This window comes from Onychomys torridus, chromosome 22 (genome assembly GCF_903995425.1).
Source record: "Onychomys torridus chromosome 22, mOncTor1.1, whole genome shotgun sequence".
NCBI classification, from domain to species: Eukaryota; Metazoa; Chordata; class Mammalia; order Rodentia; family Cricetidae; genus Onychomys; species Onychomys torridus.
This window is the reverse complement of record NC_050464.1, coordinates 27972939-27986373: the sequence shown is the minus strand read 5'-3', so window position 1 is coordinate 27986373 and position 13435 is coordinate 27972939. Positions and strand designations below refer to the sequence as shown.

At 57.3% G+C, this 13435-nt stretch overlaps 1 protein-coding gene across 11 annotated transcripts in view; it reads right to left on the bottom strand.

Moving 5' to 3' along the window:
- Ncor2 (nuclear receptor corepressor 2) overlaps window positions 1–13435 on the bottom strand; it is a 159049-nt gene that overhangs the window by 28774 nt on the left and 116840 nt on the right. For all 11 annotated transcript variants that reach the window (XM_036172164.1, XM_036172165.1, XM_036172160.1 and 8 more), the window contains 4 exons: window positions 11429–11571; window positions 6410–6557; window positions 4676–4729; window positions 3140–3749 (listed from right to left, as the gene is read on the bottom strand). In XM_036172164.1, coding sequence (XP_036028057.1) covers window positions 3140–3749; window positions 4676–4729; window positions 6410–6557; window positions 11429–11571 — 955 coding nt within the window. The remainder of the gene's footprint in view (window positions 1–3139; window positions 3750–4675; window positions 4730–6409; window positions 6558–11428; window positions 11572–13435) is intronic.

The following is a 13435-nucleotide window of genomic DNA, read 5'->3' as shown; positions in this document are numbered from 1 at the left end:
AATAAATGGGGAGAGATGGCTCTTGCAGAGGACTGATGGTCGAGCCCCAGAACGGCTTACAACTCCTGAAACTCCTTCTCTAGGGGATCAGATGGCCTCTGGCCTACTCAGGCACCAGCACTCATGTGCATATACTACATAGGTACATAATTAAAAATAATAAATCTTAAAAATAAAAAAATAAAAAAGCTTTGACAATCTCTGGCTCCACGACAAAAAAACCCATCGGTCCCCACACTCGCTGCTTCAGGTCTCTGTGCAAACCACCGAGGATAAGCTCCGATGGCCACGGGGCCTTTGTGCTGCCTCTTTCCGTATCTTTCAGATAGCTTTCCCGCCACACTGCACGCTAACAGCAATGCGCATCCTCAAGGGTTGCCTCCTTCCAGTCACGCACACCATCCACGAGTCTCAAGAGCTATAAACCTTTCGTCTTCTCTCTTCACCAGTACCAGAGCACTCGGGAATCAGGGGCCTGCTAGACCTCTGTCTAGTACCTCCAGGGGCCTGCCCAGTCCATGCTGCACTAACACTATGGGCCTGGCCCCTGGAGTCATGGTTATGATAACAGAGCAGCTCTGTGGATATGTCTGTACCCATTGCAGGTGGAGAAAGTGAGCTTGGGGGAGGGAGGGGGGCTTTCTAAGTTCCAACCCTGCTGGAAAGCACCAGGCCCCTACTCTGAAAGTGAGGGGGGGGGGGGTGTTGTGCTGCAATCTAAGCCTCATAGCCAATGCCCTTCATGCTTGATGGGATCGCTCCCAGTTTACAGACAGCAGCCCAGGTTGCTGGACCTGCTGATGCACTTCTACCCTCCCTGGCTCCCATGGTGTGGCCGGTGAAAGACCGGTGGGTGGGTGGTAAGCTTCCAGCCAGGAAGTCTAGCCGCTCACTGAGAGCACACGTGGGCCCCAAGGCAGGGGACTGTTGGTCCCACAGGGCCTGACCGGCCAGGTGTCTTGAGTCCCAGCCCAGGCCTTAGACTGCAAGCAGGAAAGCCATCAAGCACCAGGAAGGGAGGGAAGGATGCCACCGGCTGGTGCTACTGGACAAGGCGAGCTGGAACTGAGGGGCACCAGCCTGACCAGAGCCTAGACAAGTCTGAGGAAGGGGCTAGTATACAGGACGGCGCCCCCCACACCTGGCTCTGCAGCCTAGGAGCCTACCATCCAGACTCTGGAGGAGGACACTGGTGCCACCTGCGGCTTTGTGGCACTCTCACATCAGTAGAGGTCCTGGTGGTACCAAAGCTGCCACGGGCCCAGTGTCCCCTGCTGTGCCTGTTAGGACATTGGGGGCCTCAGAAACCCGCTGGCCAGCGTCTGCTTATCCAGGGCCATCTGTTGCCCATCTGCTCCATTGGGCCCTACCAGTGGAGTCCTCAAGGAACACAAAAAGTCCACAAAGCATCCATTTCAGATCTACCAGTCCCGAGGGGAAAGGGGAGCCAGGGGAAGCAGGAAGGGCCCTGTGTGGGCTGGTCTGAAGGTCATGGTCTCCTCCCTTGCTCTGCCGGAATTTTTCAGAGACTTGAGGGAGAGAAAACAGACTCTGCTGTTTGCAGTCAAAATAAACAGAGCACACTGCCTCATCAAAAAACATCTCCTGCAGCTGCCCAGAGGTGGGTGGGGCGTCCAGATGTGATCAGGAAAGGTTTCCAGGCCTGCCTTTGAGTGCCCAGACAGTCCTACCTAAAACCATGGTGCCCCGAGGGCAGGGAGGGTGCCGATCAGAATGCTCCCCACAGATAGGCTATCACTTCAGAGATGAAGCTGGGGTGACTGCGTGGCCAGGGGCCTCCAGTGTCTGGGCCTTGGAGGAGATCACCTCAATCCATGTCCCTACAGCTGGCATCTTCACTGCCATCAGTGGAACAACCCGGCTCACAGGCAACAGCCTGGCCCATGAAGTGGTCCTGTGTACACCTGGAGGGGTCCTACCCAGGGCCTTTGCACTGACTATTCTTACCACAGAAGGGAAGAACTGGGTCCTCCCTGTGCCCCAGACCTAACTTCAGGGCCCCTGTGCATGGGACTTAGTCGGGAAGCTACGCTGATGTCATCACAGGGAGACTGGCATCCTTCAAGGAAGTAGGAATTTGGAAAGAAGGAGGCGGTTGGGATCAGAGTGCTGTGTCTACAAGCCAGGCACTCCAGGGAACCATCGCAGTGAAAGATGCTGGGCGGGGACTTTTCAAGTTGTAGATGGGAGTGACTTGAAGACACCTGGATTTGGACCTTCCACCTCTATTGCTCTTCTCTCCAAGCTAGCAGGTCTGCCTCACAGCTGCAGGTCACCAACATACACTGTTAACACCTTCTTCCCCGAGCCTTCCATGACTACCTCACGTCCAGACCTCAGCTCCATGTTGCCCCAAATGGGCCCTCCTTCACTGCCCCCTACAAGAATGAATCCAATGGGAGGTGGTGGCACACGTCTTTAATCCCAGCACTGGGGAGGCAGAGGCAGGCAGATCTCTGTGAGTTCGAGGCCAGCCTGGTCTACAGAGTGAGTTCCAGGACAGGCTCCAAAGCTACACAGAGAAACCCTGTCTCAAAAAAACCTAAAAAAGAATCCTCTGGTGGTGGTTTGAATAAAACTCATTATCATAGGCTCATACATTTGAAAGCTCAGTCTGCAAGGAGGGTACCATTAGAAAGGACTAGAGGGAGGTGTGGCCTTGTGGGAAGAAGTGTGTCATGTCACTAGGGGTAGACTTTATAAGGTTTTAAAAGCTAAAACCAGGCTCAGGCTCAGTATCAATCTGTGAGTCAGTCTGTCTGTGTGTCTGTCCCTTTCTCTCAACTACTTCTCCAGCACCATGCCTGCCATGCTTGCTGCCAAGCTCCCCATCCATCATGGTGGTATGGGCTAAATCCCTAAAACTATAAGCCAGTCCCCAGTTACAGGTTTTCTTTTATAAGTGCTGCCGTGGTCACCGTGTCTCTCCACAGCTATACAACAGTGACTGCGACACCCCCATTCTGGTCTCAGTCTCAGGTTGGCCCCACAAACCAGCCACAGACTTCAAGGCGGGCAGGGCCACCTGTGTTGCCCCTGGCAGATGGAGGACGTTCCCTGTGTTTGCAGAATACACAAGAACCAAAGCTCACAGCCAGGGCTGCCTGGGGCCTCTCACCTGCCCTTGTCGCCTCCCTCGGTCTCGTCCACCTCGTCAGCACTGCAGGTGGCACTGGAGTCACTGTCCTGGGGGGCTCCCGTGCTGGAACTCTTGGCTGCCGCAGCCTTGCTTCCAGCCTCGTCCACCTTGAGCGGCGCCTCAGACACAGCCTCGATGGCCTCTGTGCCTTTGGCCTTGTCTTCGGGCTCCTCCTCAGCCTCCTCCTTGCGCTCACTCGTCACACTCCTGGGCGGCTCCTCAGGGGCCTCAGGCTCCTCTGCCTTTCCCACATCAATCATCAGCTCCTCAGATTCATGCTTCTGCTCCTTGGCATCCTCTGTCTGAGGAACTGTGGATGCCTGGTCTTCTTGGTCATCCTTGGGAACAGCAGCTGGGGGTGTGGCGGGTGATGGAGGAGCTACTGGGGATGGTGGGCCACTGGCATCAGGGGCTGGGCAGGGCTCAGTGGGGGCCGTTGCAGGTTCTTCTGGTGGAGGGAGGGGTGGCTGGGTGGCAGCAGACAATGCCTCAGTGCTGGTGGGCTTAGGCCCATTTTGCCCAGTGTCCTTGGTGGCCTCCGTGCGCGGGGATGGGACACTCTCAGTATCAGAGCTGTTGTTGATAGCGGCTACATGCAGGGCAAAAAGCAAAGAGGGGAGAATGAGCTGCTATGTGGGAGGTGCCAGCACTCCCAAAGAATACCAGAACGGCCCCCAGGCTCCTACACATCCAGGTGAGCCTCATCCCCCACAAGTCACTATAGACCCTTCCTGGGCTGCCACAGTCCTTGACCAGTTTGCATCTTCAGCTTCTCCTTCCTGCTGTCCAGAGACTGGCCAACCCTAACCACTAGGCCTCCAGTAGCCAGTGCCCCTAGAGGGCCAGTCCAAAGACACCCTCAAGGTAGGCCTCCATCTGGGTCTGCAGATTTGATTGATAGGCAGATGTGACCTCAGCTCTGTGCCTGACTTTTGGTACTCCCATGGGAAACTCGGGGCTTTTCTCAAGCTTCAGCATTTCCATCCCCAGAACGGGAGACCAAACTGGCATGGAGGCTGCAGAGCCACTGTACAGGCCCCGGGACTGTGTGTACATTACAACATGGCTGACAACATAGCGCAATACAAGACCAGTGCAGAGGACACCTCTGAAAGAGCATGCCCACTCCCTCCTCCTCCAGTGGGTTTCCCACGTAGGTTAAAGGCTGCGTGTGTGTGTGTGTGTGTGTGTGTGTGTGTGTGTGTGTGTGTGTGTGTGTGTGTACTGAAGCATCAGAGACCCTGCCTCTATAGCTTTTTTGGGTCTCATGTCCCTCTGTTTTCTGCAAAACAGACACCTGGAAACAGGGCTGGGGACATGGAAGAGGGAAAAGGTCCTGGAGGAAACCCAGGAGAGGAAAGACAAGCAGGGCACGTGGACAGCAGCCGAGGGAGAACAGCACAGGGAACGGACACTGTACAGGAAAACCCACAGAGTAAGCAGCACCCGGTGAGGCATGGGGGACAGATGTGTGATCTTGGATAACCCACTGCTCCCCCACAGCCATATTCTTACCTGGGCCACTGCACTCCCCCACTCTGGAAACCTCATTCCCAGAGGCCTGCAAGGCTGGAAGGAGGGTAGAGAGGAGTTAGAACTGAGGTAACAATAGTCCTGTGGAAAGGGAGGGGTGTGGCTGGCAGACGGTAGGGAACCCACAGCAACTTCCACAGGATCTCCTTGCTCAGCTCCCAAGGGAGGCCCTGGCCACCCACAGCTATGGTGACCTGCAGCAGCCCACACAGGCAAGGTATGTCCAGGGTCAACAGAGCCCTGGCCAAGTGCCAGGGGCACAAACCAATGGAGGTTCCTGTCCCTCAACCAACAGGCCCGTCAGTCAGTCAGTCACCAGCCTTTTCTGCTTCTGAGCTCCCTTGGAGCCCAGAGCAGGACACCTCTCCCGGAAACAGTATCAATAACACCAGCAGGGAGCTGGTCGTGGACACAGGGCATGTGACTCTCAGAGACCTCCAGGTCAGGGTACTCATTAGCACACTGACAGGTGAGGAAGCCGAGACACAGAGAGCTAATCCAGCTGCCTGGGCCGCGGAGTGGGTTTGACCTCTTGGCTTCCTCCTCGGAGCCCAACAGCAGGACACAGAGGCTGAAGTCCTGTGAGCAAGCTGAGCAAGCTGAGCAAGCGACAAGGACTTGACTGTTGGTGCTTCCTACTCACTGTCAGGCATGTCCACACCAGCAGCCCTCAGAGTCACGCAGGAGCTATGACATCTGTGGCTGGCCCCACCCTAAGGACTGGGCTTGGGCCAGGAAGGAACAGTTAGAGGCTCAGCTCTGCACTGGGTCAGAGACGCTCCAGCAGGTCCCCAGGGTGTTCACCGGGCATGTCCACAGTCTGGCACATAGTAGGCACCTTACAGACCCACACACCAAGTGACAGGAAGAACACACGCCCCCCCCCCCTTCCCCTGGAGGCCACAAGGCATATAGGGCTGTGACCAGGTCTTAGAGACCTGGAGTGACTTCTCCACGCCTCAGTCTCCTCTGTTAACATGCTGTCACCGACTCCTCAGGCTACAGTGACAGAGATGAGGCTATCGGGCTGCCATGACCGTTACCACACAAGGAAGTCAGTCCTAGGTCAAGTAGTCCCTGGCCTGTAAGTGCAGGGCCTCACACAAACGCTTGCTAGACCAATGGGCCTAAGTCACGTCATGGTCCCCAGGGGAGCGTTTCCCTAGGACTCAGTTTCCACAAACTGAAGATAGGCCCAGTGCTCTTGGGTGTGAGAGGCTAGCTGGGTCTTCCACACTGCTATCCCAGGAATCCCCAGGTGACGAGAGAGGCCTCTCACACAGCATGGCCCTGCTTCTCCCCTGCTCCTTCCTAAGCAGGTTGTGACCCTCCCCACCATCCAGTATCTGGGGCTCACAATCACTCCCGACTCTTGCGGGCAGCTCTGGTCTCCAGCTTTCCCTCCAGGCTACGTCTGCCTTGCTCATGGAGCTGGCTGGGAAGGCACGCACAGCAGAGGGGTCAGGTCTTTGCCACTAACAGCTAAGGGAGGGCCCAGCCCGGGATGCTGAGAGGACTCGTAGCCTGGCCTCTTGAGGTCACTCCAGGCCCTACAGTGAAAGCCAGAGGCCTCTCGCCTAACCGCGGCCTAGTCAGGGCTCCTCTGTGGTCATCCCTAGGCCTGGCTCAGGGAACCAGAGGGTGCCTGGGAGGACGGAGACACAGAACGGGGGTGGGCAAGTGTGGACCCCACCCCTCTGAGGACAGTGACTTCACCTTCCGCCTCCTCAGCCAGCTCTTCCTCATTGGCACTTGCACCGGAGGCTTCCATCTCCTCATCCTCGGCGGCAGGTGGGAAGGCCGTCTCCTCGCTTGCTGCCGCTGGGGTCTTCTTTTTCTTCCTCCGCGCATTCCTCTCTTTCTCCTGGGACAGGACAGGAGCAGTCAAGGCTGGAGGCACCTCAGGCCTGAGGCTCAGCCACAGCTCCAAGGGCAGCGAGCCTGCCTTGCATGGCTGTATAGGCAACCTTCCCACTCGCCCATCGGAGTGGCCACAGAGGCCAGGGCTATTTTTATTTTTACCACAGAGGCTTTATAGTGCCATGTGTCCCAGTGGGACACTGGGCACAGGCTGGGCCAGGCCAGCATGGGAAGGCCACAGTGTCACAGTGCACACTCGGGGACACCATGGCTGTGAATACTGACACGGCAAGCCCAACAGGACCACTGTCCTTAAAGCCAGCCACATACACTCTAAAGGACTCAGGGGGCTGACTAGGGCCAAGTCAGATGGCTGGGTGGTCAGGTTTCTATAGGAAGGTGACATGACACTTAGAGTCCAGGTCTGAGTACAGAGAGAGCATCCAGGCAAGGCTCTGGGTGAGAGCGGCCTGTGTGCAAAGACCCTGGGGTATGGATGAGCCATGCTGCAGTGTTGCACTCCCTCAATCCCCCCCTACTACTAGACATTCAGGGCTCAGCTTTCTACCCTCCCAGCATGGGGGCATTCAAAATCTTCTCCACACTGAGCTGGGCAGAAGTCCAGAACAGCCAAAGCTTCCCTAGGTTTAGTATGCAAAGCAGAATCAGCGCACAAACGGGTCTTAAGCGGACCAGGATTCCCTGGTGGGGGGCATTATGGATCTAGCATGGTACAGGCATGATATGAGGGAAAGTGTGTGGTCTGAGGTGCCTGGTGGCACCCCTGGTTCTCACTGACACCCCTGGTTTGGCATCATCCAAAGGGCGTCCAGGTGGGGTTTCCACAGGTGCAGCCATTGAGGAACAGGCTGGGTGGGAAGGAGTGTGGAACGGGGAGACACAATACACCTGAGAATCTTCTCAGGGAGAAGGCTGAAGGTAGAAGAGGGGACCACAGGCCAACAAGGGACAGGCTAGCAGCCCGTGAGAGATGATAGTTCTGCTGCGTCTGGCTAGTGACACTCTGTCCTGGAAATATAGCAGGCCCATTCTCTGGGGTGATGGCCTGCTGTCTCTACTGCCACACAGGCCCCAGAATAGACCTTGTGGAGTACAAGGCCCTGAGGTACAAGTGCGCCATCCTAAGTTCCAGAGACAAGGCTCCCAGGACACAAGAAGAAAAGGGGAAATACGTGTCTGTCCGTCTGTCACCATCTCTATCACCAACACTAGGCCACAGGCTTGTCCTGACTATACACAGACCTCATGGGACATTTGCCCTGCCACCCACACCCACACAGAGCCTGGTCTTGGCACCTCCCAAGAGGCCCAGGCTCCAGTCTGCGGGTGCGAGGATGTTGTGGCATGTGGCTGGGGATCCCCTTCCTTTGTCTATCTTTAGCAACAGGAACTAGGCAGCAGGTTACAGGGATACTCACAGGAAACAGGAGCCCATCAGCCTGGCAGAGCCATGGGTGAGCCACACAGCATACCCTGTGTTTCTAGAGCCTATAGGAAAGCCCAGCACCTTGCAAAGAGCTGGTAGGCCTGTGAAAGTGGCATTTTGGAGATACAAACACAAATTACACCCGCCATTTGCTAAACACCTACTGCATACCGGCAATCTGCAAGGCGTCAGGTCACGTGAATGCACAGCTACCCTGCCAATCAGGGTAGGTCACCCCTGCTTCCAACACTCCCGCCATTCCCTAACACCTGAATCCGCTAACACCTCCGATCTCTAGTCCTGCCACTCTGCATGATCTCAGTCTCCTTCTCTAGCCCCCACGCCAGCCCCAGGGACTTTACACAGGCAGTTCCCTGCCTGAACACCCTTCCCCCAGATAGTGAACACTCACTTCCTCAACTCTTTGCTCCAACGTCATCTTCCCAGGGGCCCTGGGGGAATTAACCAATGCCCTCCAACCCTCACTCTCTGTATCCCTACCTCGGCACCTTAGGCCACATTCTGGAAGTTTTTGACCAGACTTACTCCTCATCAACTGGGACCTCTGCCTACTCTCTGCCTGCTTCCTTGCTACATCTGGAGAAGAGCCAGGCGGCACTCCACAGCCCTGTCAGTACACAAAGGAGCCTCAGAGATGACAACGACGAGGCCGATTCGGAGAGGCAAAGCTCAGCGTCAAGGAGGACTGCCTGCCTGCTGGAGTTCAAACACACCCCTGCCTGGAGCATCTCCCAGCAGCCACGGCGAGAAGACAGCAGAAGGAAGCGAGGCCAGCAGGGCCGAGGCCCGGATGACACACGGAGCAACCTGGAGGCCCAGCCCTGAGGGCCAGGACACAGACAGAAGGGCAGCCTTCGGCCACACGGAGGGGGAGGGAGACCTCAGAGAGGACAGGGCTGCCAAATGTTACATAACCCGCGACACGGGGCTCCGCCCGAGCTCCTGGTTCCTGGTGAGCCTCCAGCAACCATGTGCAGGCCAGGCCTGGGGGGAGCAGGACGGGACACCCACTGACCTCCTGGCCCTCCCCCTCCCCCCACTCCCTGGGTGGCCGAGGCTAGCATGCCTTCCTGTACTCAGATGCGGCTGAGCCAGCACCTAAGGGTCTTAGCCATTCAGGAACTACAGGCAGAAGTGACCCTCTTGTTCTTGTTGAGTTTTCTTCTTTGAGACAGGGACCTGTAGCCCAGGCTGGCCCCAAACTCCTGATCCTCCAGCATCAAACCTCCTGAAGGCTCGGATTATAGACATGTGCTACCATGCCTGGCTTGACCCAGCCTCTTTCTAGGGGCAGCCCAATGTTGAGGGGGTGGGAAGCAGACAGCCCAGGACAGGGGCGTCTACAAAGGCCAGCTCACATACTCCCACAATGGGGTGCTTGCCCTGTCCTTCTGGGGTATCTGCCTCTGCTTACTGCTCTTATAGCGGTCCTCGGGACCAGCCTACTCTCCGGGTCAGCTGGAGAGGAAATCAGCATACCTCTTCTACAGGCTGCCACCAGGGCAGCCACCTAAATGACAAAGCCAGGGACAAGGACCCCCTTCTAGCAGCATGGTTCCGTTGCACTTAGCTCAGTGCTCACCACGATTCCCACACCCCACCATGGAGTAGCCAGCTCCTCCAGAAACTCCAACCACACCTCTGCCCACTAGACTCAGACTCTGTCCTACTCGGTGACCTGGGCCAGATGCTCAACTTTCCACAGCGGAAGGCACTGGCTCCTCACACATTCTTGGAGTGGGTGTCTCCCCCATCCCTGTTTTATTACACAGGTGGAAACTGAGGCCTGGGGGCCAAGCTGTGTGCCCTGAGCACCAGCCACAGGGCGGCAGAGCCAGGGAACAAACCCACTGGCCCAGAGCCCTCTGCACTTTGCAGTGAGTGACCCAGTGCATGCCTGTGTGTGTCCATCTCTCACCTGGGACAGACACAGCACACTCAGAAGGCCCCTGTACCCTGAGCCTCTTTGCCAACAGCACCCCCGTGGCTTTAGCTGGTGGGGAACTGGTAAGCAAGTTGCCTCATGGCCCCTTCCAAGTACTACACTGGCACTTGTGAGGAAGACGCCCTCCCCGAGAGACCTCGGAGTCGGCTGTTATCCAGTTGTTATTTCACAGTCAGGGAAACTGAGGCACAGAGAAGTCAAGACACTTCTCCAAAGCCACCCAGCCTACATACAAGTGGCAGAGCCCAGATTCACACATACAGGTCTCCTGGGTAGTGTCTATCAACACATAGTGGTAATCACTGCATAGTGACCACAAGGGCCTCATACACCCAGAGGACAGGGTTGGTAAGTAGGCTGTGTAACAAACAACAAGCAGGTAGGAAGCCCCACAGAGTGCTTCCCCCCCACAGGCATCTCATTCCTGACTCATGGGACCACCTACAGTCCCCTCACCTTCTGGATGAAGAGAAAGCATCACTCAGGTCACGTGGCTGCCCAACTCACAAGCTCGGGCCCCTCTCTGTAACCCACTGAGTATGCGGGTCCTTGCCCCATTGGGGATCCTTGGGAGCAGAGGGAGTAGGCCCCTGGAAACATGAAGAGCTGGGCAGTCATACCCTCAGAGAAACCTGAACTGGAAGCAGTGCCAGGGCCATGAGGGTGAGAGCTGGAGCCCCCGGGGGCTGAGGAGGCTGCCCCTGCATTCTGCATGGGGACGGAGCAGGGTTCTGGTGGAAGGATGCTATCTCTGGCCTGCCCTATTGTGCTGCAGCCATGCGATGCCATGCATTGCTGTGCGACCTGCTCTGGGCCTTGGCAGGCTGCAGGAGAGAGTAATGCATCTTCAGTTGCACGGAAACCCACGAGACTTTAGACCCATGGAGGAGTGGATGCCAGGCCCCCTCCCGAGCCTTTGACTACAACAGGAGGCTGAAGGCAAGGGTGGCAGTTACACAGCTGTGCATACACGCTTCTACTTAGGTGACCGAAGAGCCCTGAGATGATGATCCTAAGTGTGTCCGTGATGAGAGAGGGGATAGAGGGAGGGGGAGAAGGCAGTGGGGTGGCTCCCCAAGGCCCTCCTGGCCATGGGTGCGAAAGAGATCCTACATGGAGACAGACACCTCGCAGCTTTCCCCATTTCCGTTTGGGATGTGTCTGGCCCCCAAGTCCTCTTCCGGCCTCTGACTTCTGGGACCTGCTATCTTTCACCTCAGCTCCAATGCTCAAAGGGGCAGTCAGGCGGAAGCCGGGCTGCTCACTTAGGGCTCTTTTGCCTCTGGGTCTCCAATCCATGGAGCTGAGGGTGGTGGTGGCGGCAGCGGATTCCTGGTTGAGTCAGGGCCCAGCCCACCTGCACCTCCCCATGCGGGCGCCAGGCGGCCAGGGTCCACATGAGGGGGGCCTGGCTGTGGGAGGCCTGGTGGTCCCCAGTCCCCAGGGGCCCAGCCTGACTCACCATCTTCAGCTTGTGCTGCTGAAGGATCTCATCCAGATTCTGCCTCTTCTTGTAGTTGAAGTAGAAGTTCTTACACTGGGACACGGTCTTGGAGCCCACCATGCGGGCGATGGCTGACCAGTTCCTCCCATGTTCCAGGAGGCCTGTGGGCGGAGGGCAGGTGAGGGCTCATGCCAGTCCCAGACCCAGGAGCACACAGACAGGGAACAGGAAAATGACAGTGACAGGCATGGCCCCAAGGGAGGCCTCGGTTCAGATTCTAGGGGCCAGAACACACAACTTTCCCCTCATCTCTCCCTCCCCAGTTGGGCGGGAGCTCTGGTGACCCAGCCCTGACACTACACAGCTGCAGAGAGGCCTCAGGAGAACAAGCCTGTTTTCCGGTCTCACCGTAGGTGAAGGGAAAAAAGCCGTGGAAGAGCAGAGGTTGGAGCAGGGCCCAGCTGAGGAAGGGAGCAGGGTGAGGAGCTTGGGCCCTCACCGCTAAAGGGCCACACCAGACTCCGGGCCCACCTGAGGCAGCCAAGGATGGATCTTTCCCAAGTCACAGCTTGAGACCACATGGTAGAAGACACTCCAGATCTGCAGGCCCTCCAAGCCCACCAAGGCCACAGACCTCACTGGCCACAAGCTCCATATGGAGTGGCATCCTCCGTTCAGCTCTGAGGCCACAAACCCTGGGCTAGCCGGCTGTGGACCCTCTGGTCATGCCTCACCCACCTTCAGTGGGCCCCAGCTTCCCTGAAGGCAAAGCTGGCCACTTTCCCGTGGCAGTGACAACCTGCCCCTGGGGATGGAGGTTAAGAGGCTGAACTGTGCCAGAGCCAGAGACTCAAAGCTACTTTGTGATAATGCTCAGATTTCCCATCACCGAGCTTCAAGACAATTTCTTCCACACAAGTCAAGTCAAAGCAGAACACGGGGCTGTAACTAATTGCTGGGGCGGAGGAAGGCAAGTGCTAACCATCCTCACCCACCCCCCTCACTCAAACCCCAGTTGGTGGCTTACTACAAACAAAGGAACCAGCAAAAGCCCCAAACACACCAGCCAGTGGCCCCTTAGGTTTGCATAGCATTGAATGGAGTCTGTCTTGCCCCGCCCCCACACCCTGGCCAAGACTGGGACTGTGAGTTTCCCACCCACCTCAGCCAGCTCAGAAATGGGTCTGAAGCCTCAGCTTCCCACTGGAGCAGCCTCGGGGGCCCCACGGTATGGGGGAGGCACTGGATAGCCAGGCCACCTGCTGGCCTGCAGTGACCACAAGAGCCACGTGGCTCCAGGGCTGCTTCTCAGGGATCCTCAAGGACAGGAGGCAGGGAGGGCCAGGGCTCGGGATCAAGTGTAACTCAGCCCCTGACCTTTCCCTCTACCCGCGCCAGCAGCAGCTGCCACTTCTAGAACCTGGCGGCTGGGGCTGCGTTTATTTATATTTCCCGAGCGCGGGCCAAGAGGGCCCAGCAAACACGTCAGGCCTCCGAGGGATCGCAGGCCCGGAACCCCAGGGCAGGTCTCCATTTGGAACTGTTGGGGGTGGGGTGACTGACGAGCTGGGGGTGGCCCGACCCTGGGGAGCAGACATTTCCAAATTCAGTTAAGTCAACAAGGAGCTGGGCGGCTGGGTCCCTTAACTAACTCAGCTTATAGAAGCCAGAACCGACGGGGTGGGGGTGACACTCAGCTGTTCCTGAACACGTGTGGCCACCAAGGAGCACTGGGCAGAGCTGTTGAGGAGCCTTTTCCCCGAATGTGCCACACAGCCCTGGGAAGACACTGGGCTTCCTCACACTGGGGTGCCAGAGCACTTCACATCCCATGATGTGGAGACAGCTCTGCCTACCCCGGGGAGCCCCTCTGAGAATGCCCCAGCCGAGCCTGGAGCCCAGATGAGTGCAGCCTCCCTCCAGGAGATCTTGGCTGCACCTAGAAGGGCAAGAAGGGACACCAGGGAAAGGCAAGCTGCGGCCACGGGTCCAAAATTCCAACTCCCCCCACCACACTTCCAGCCG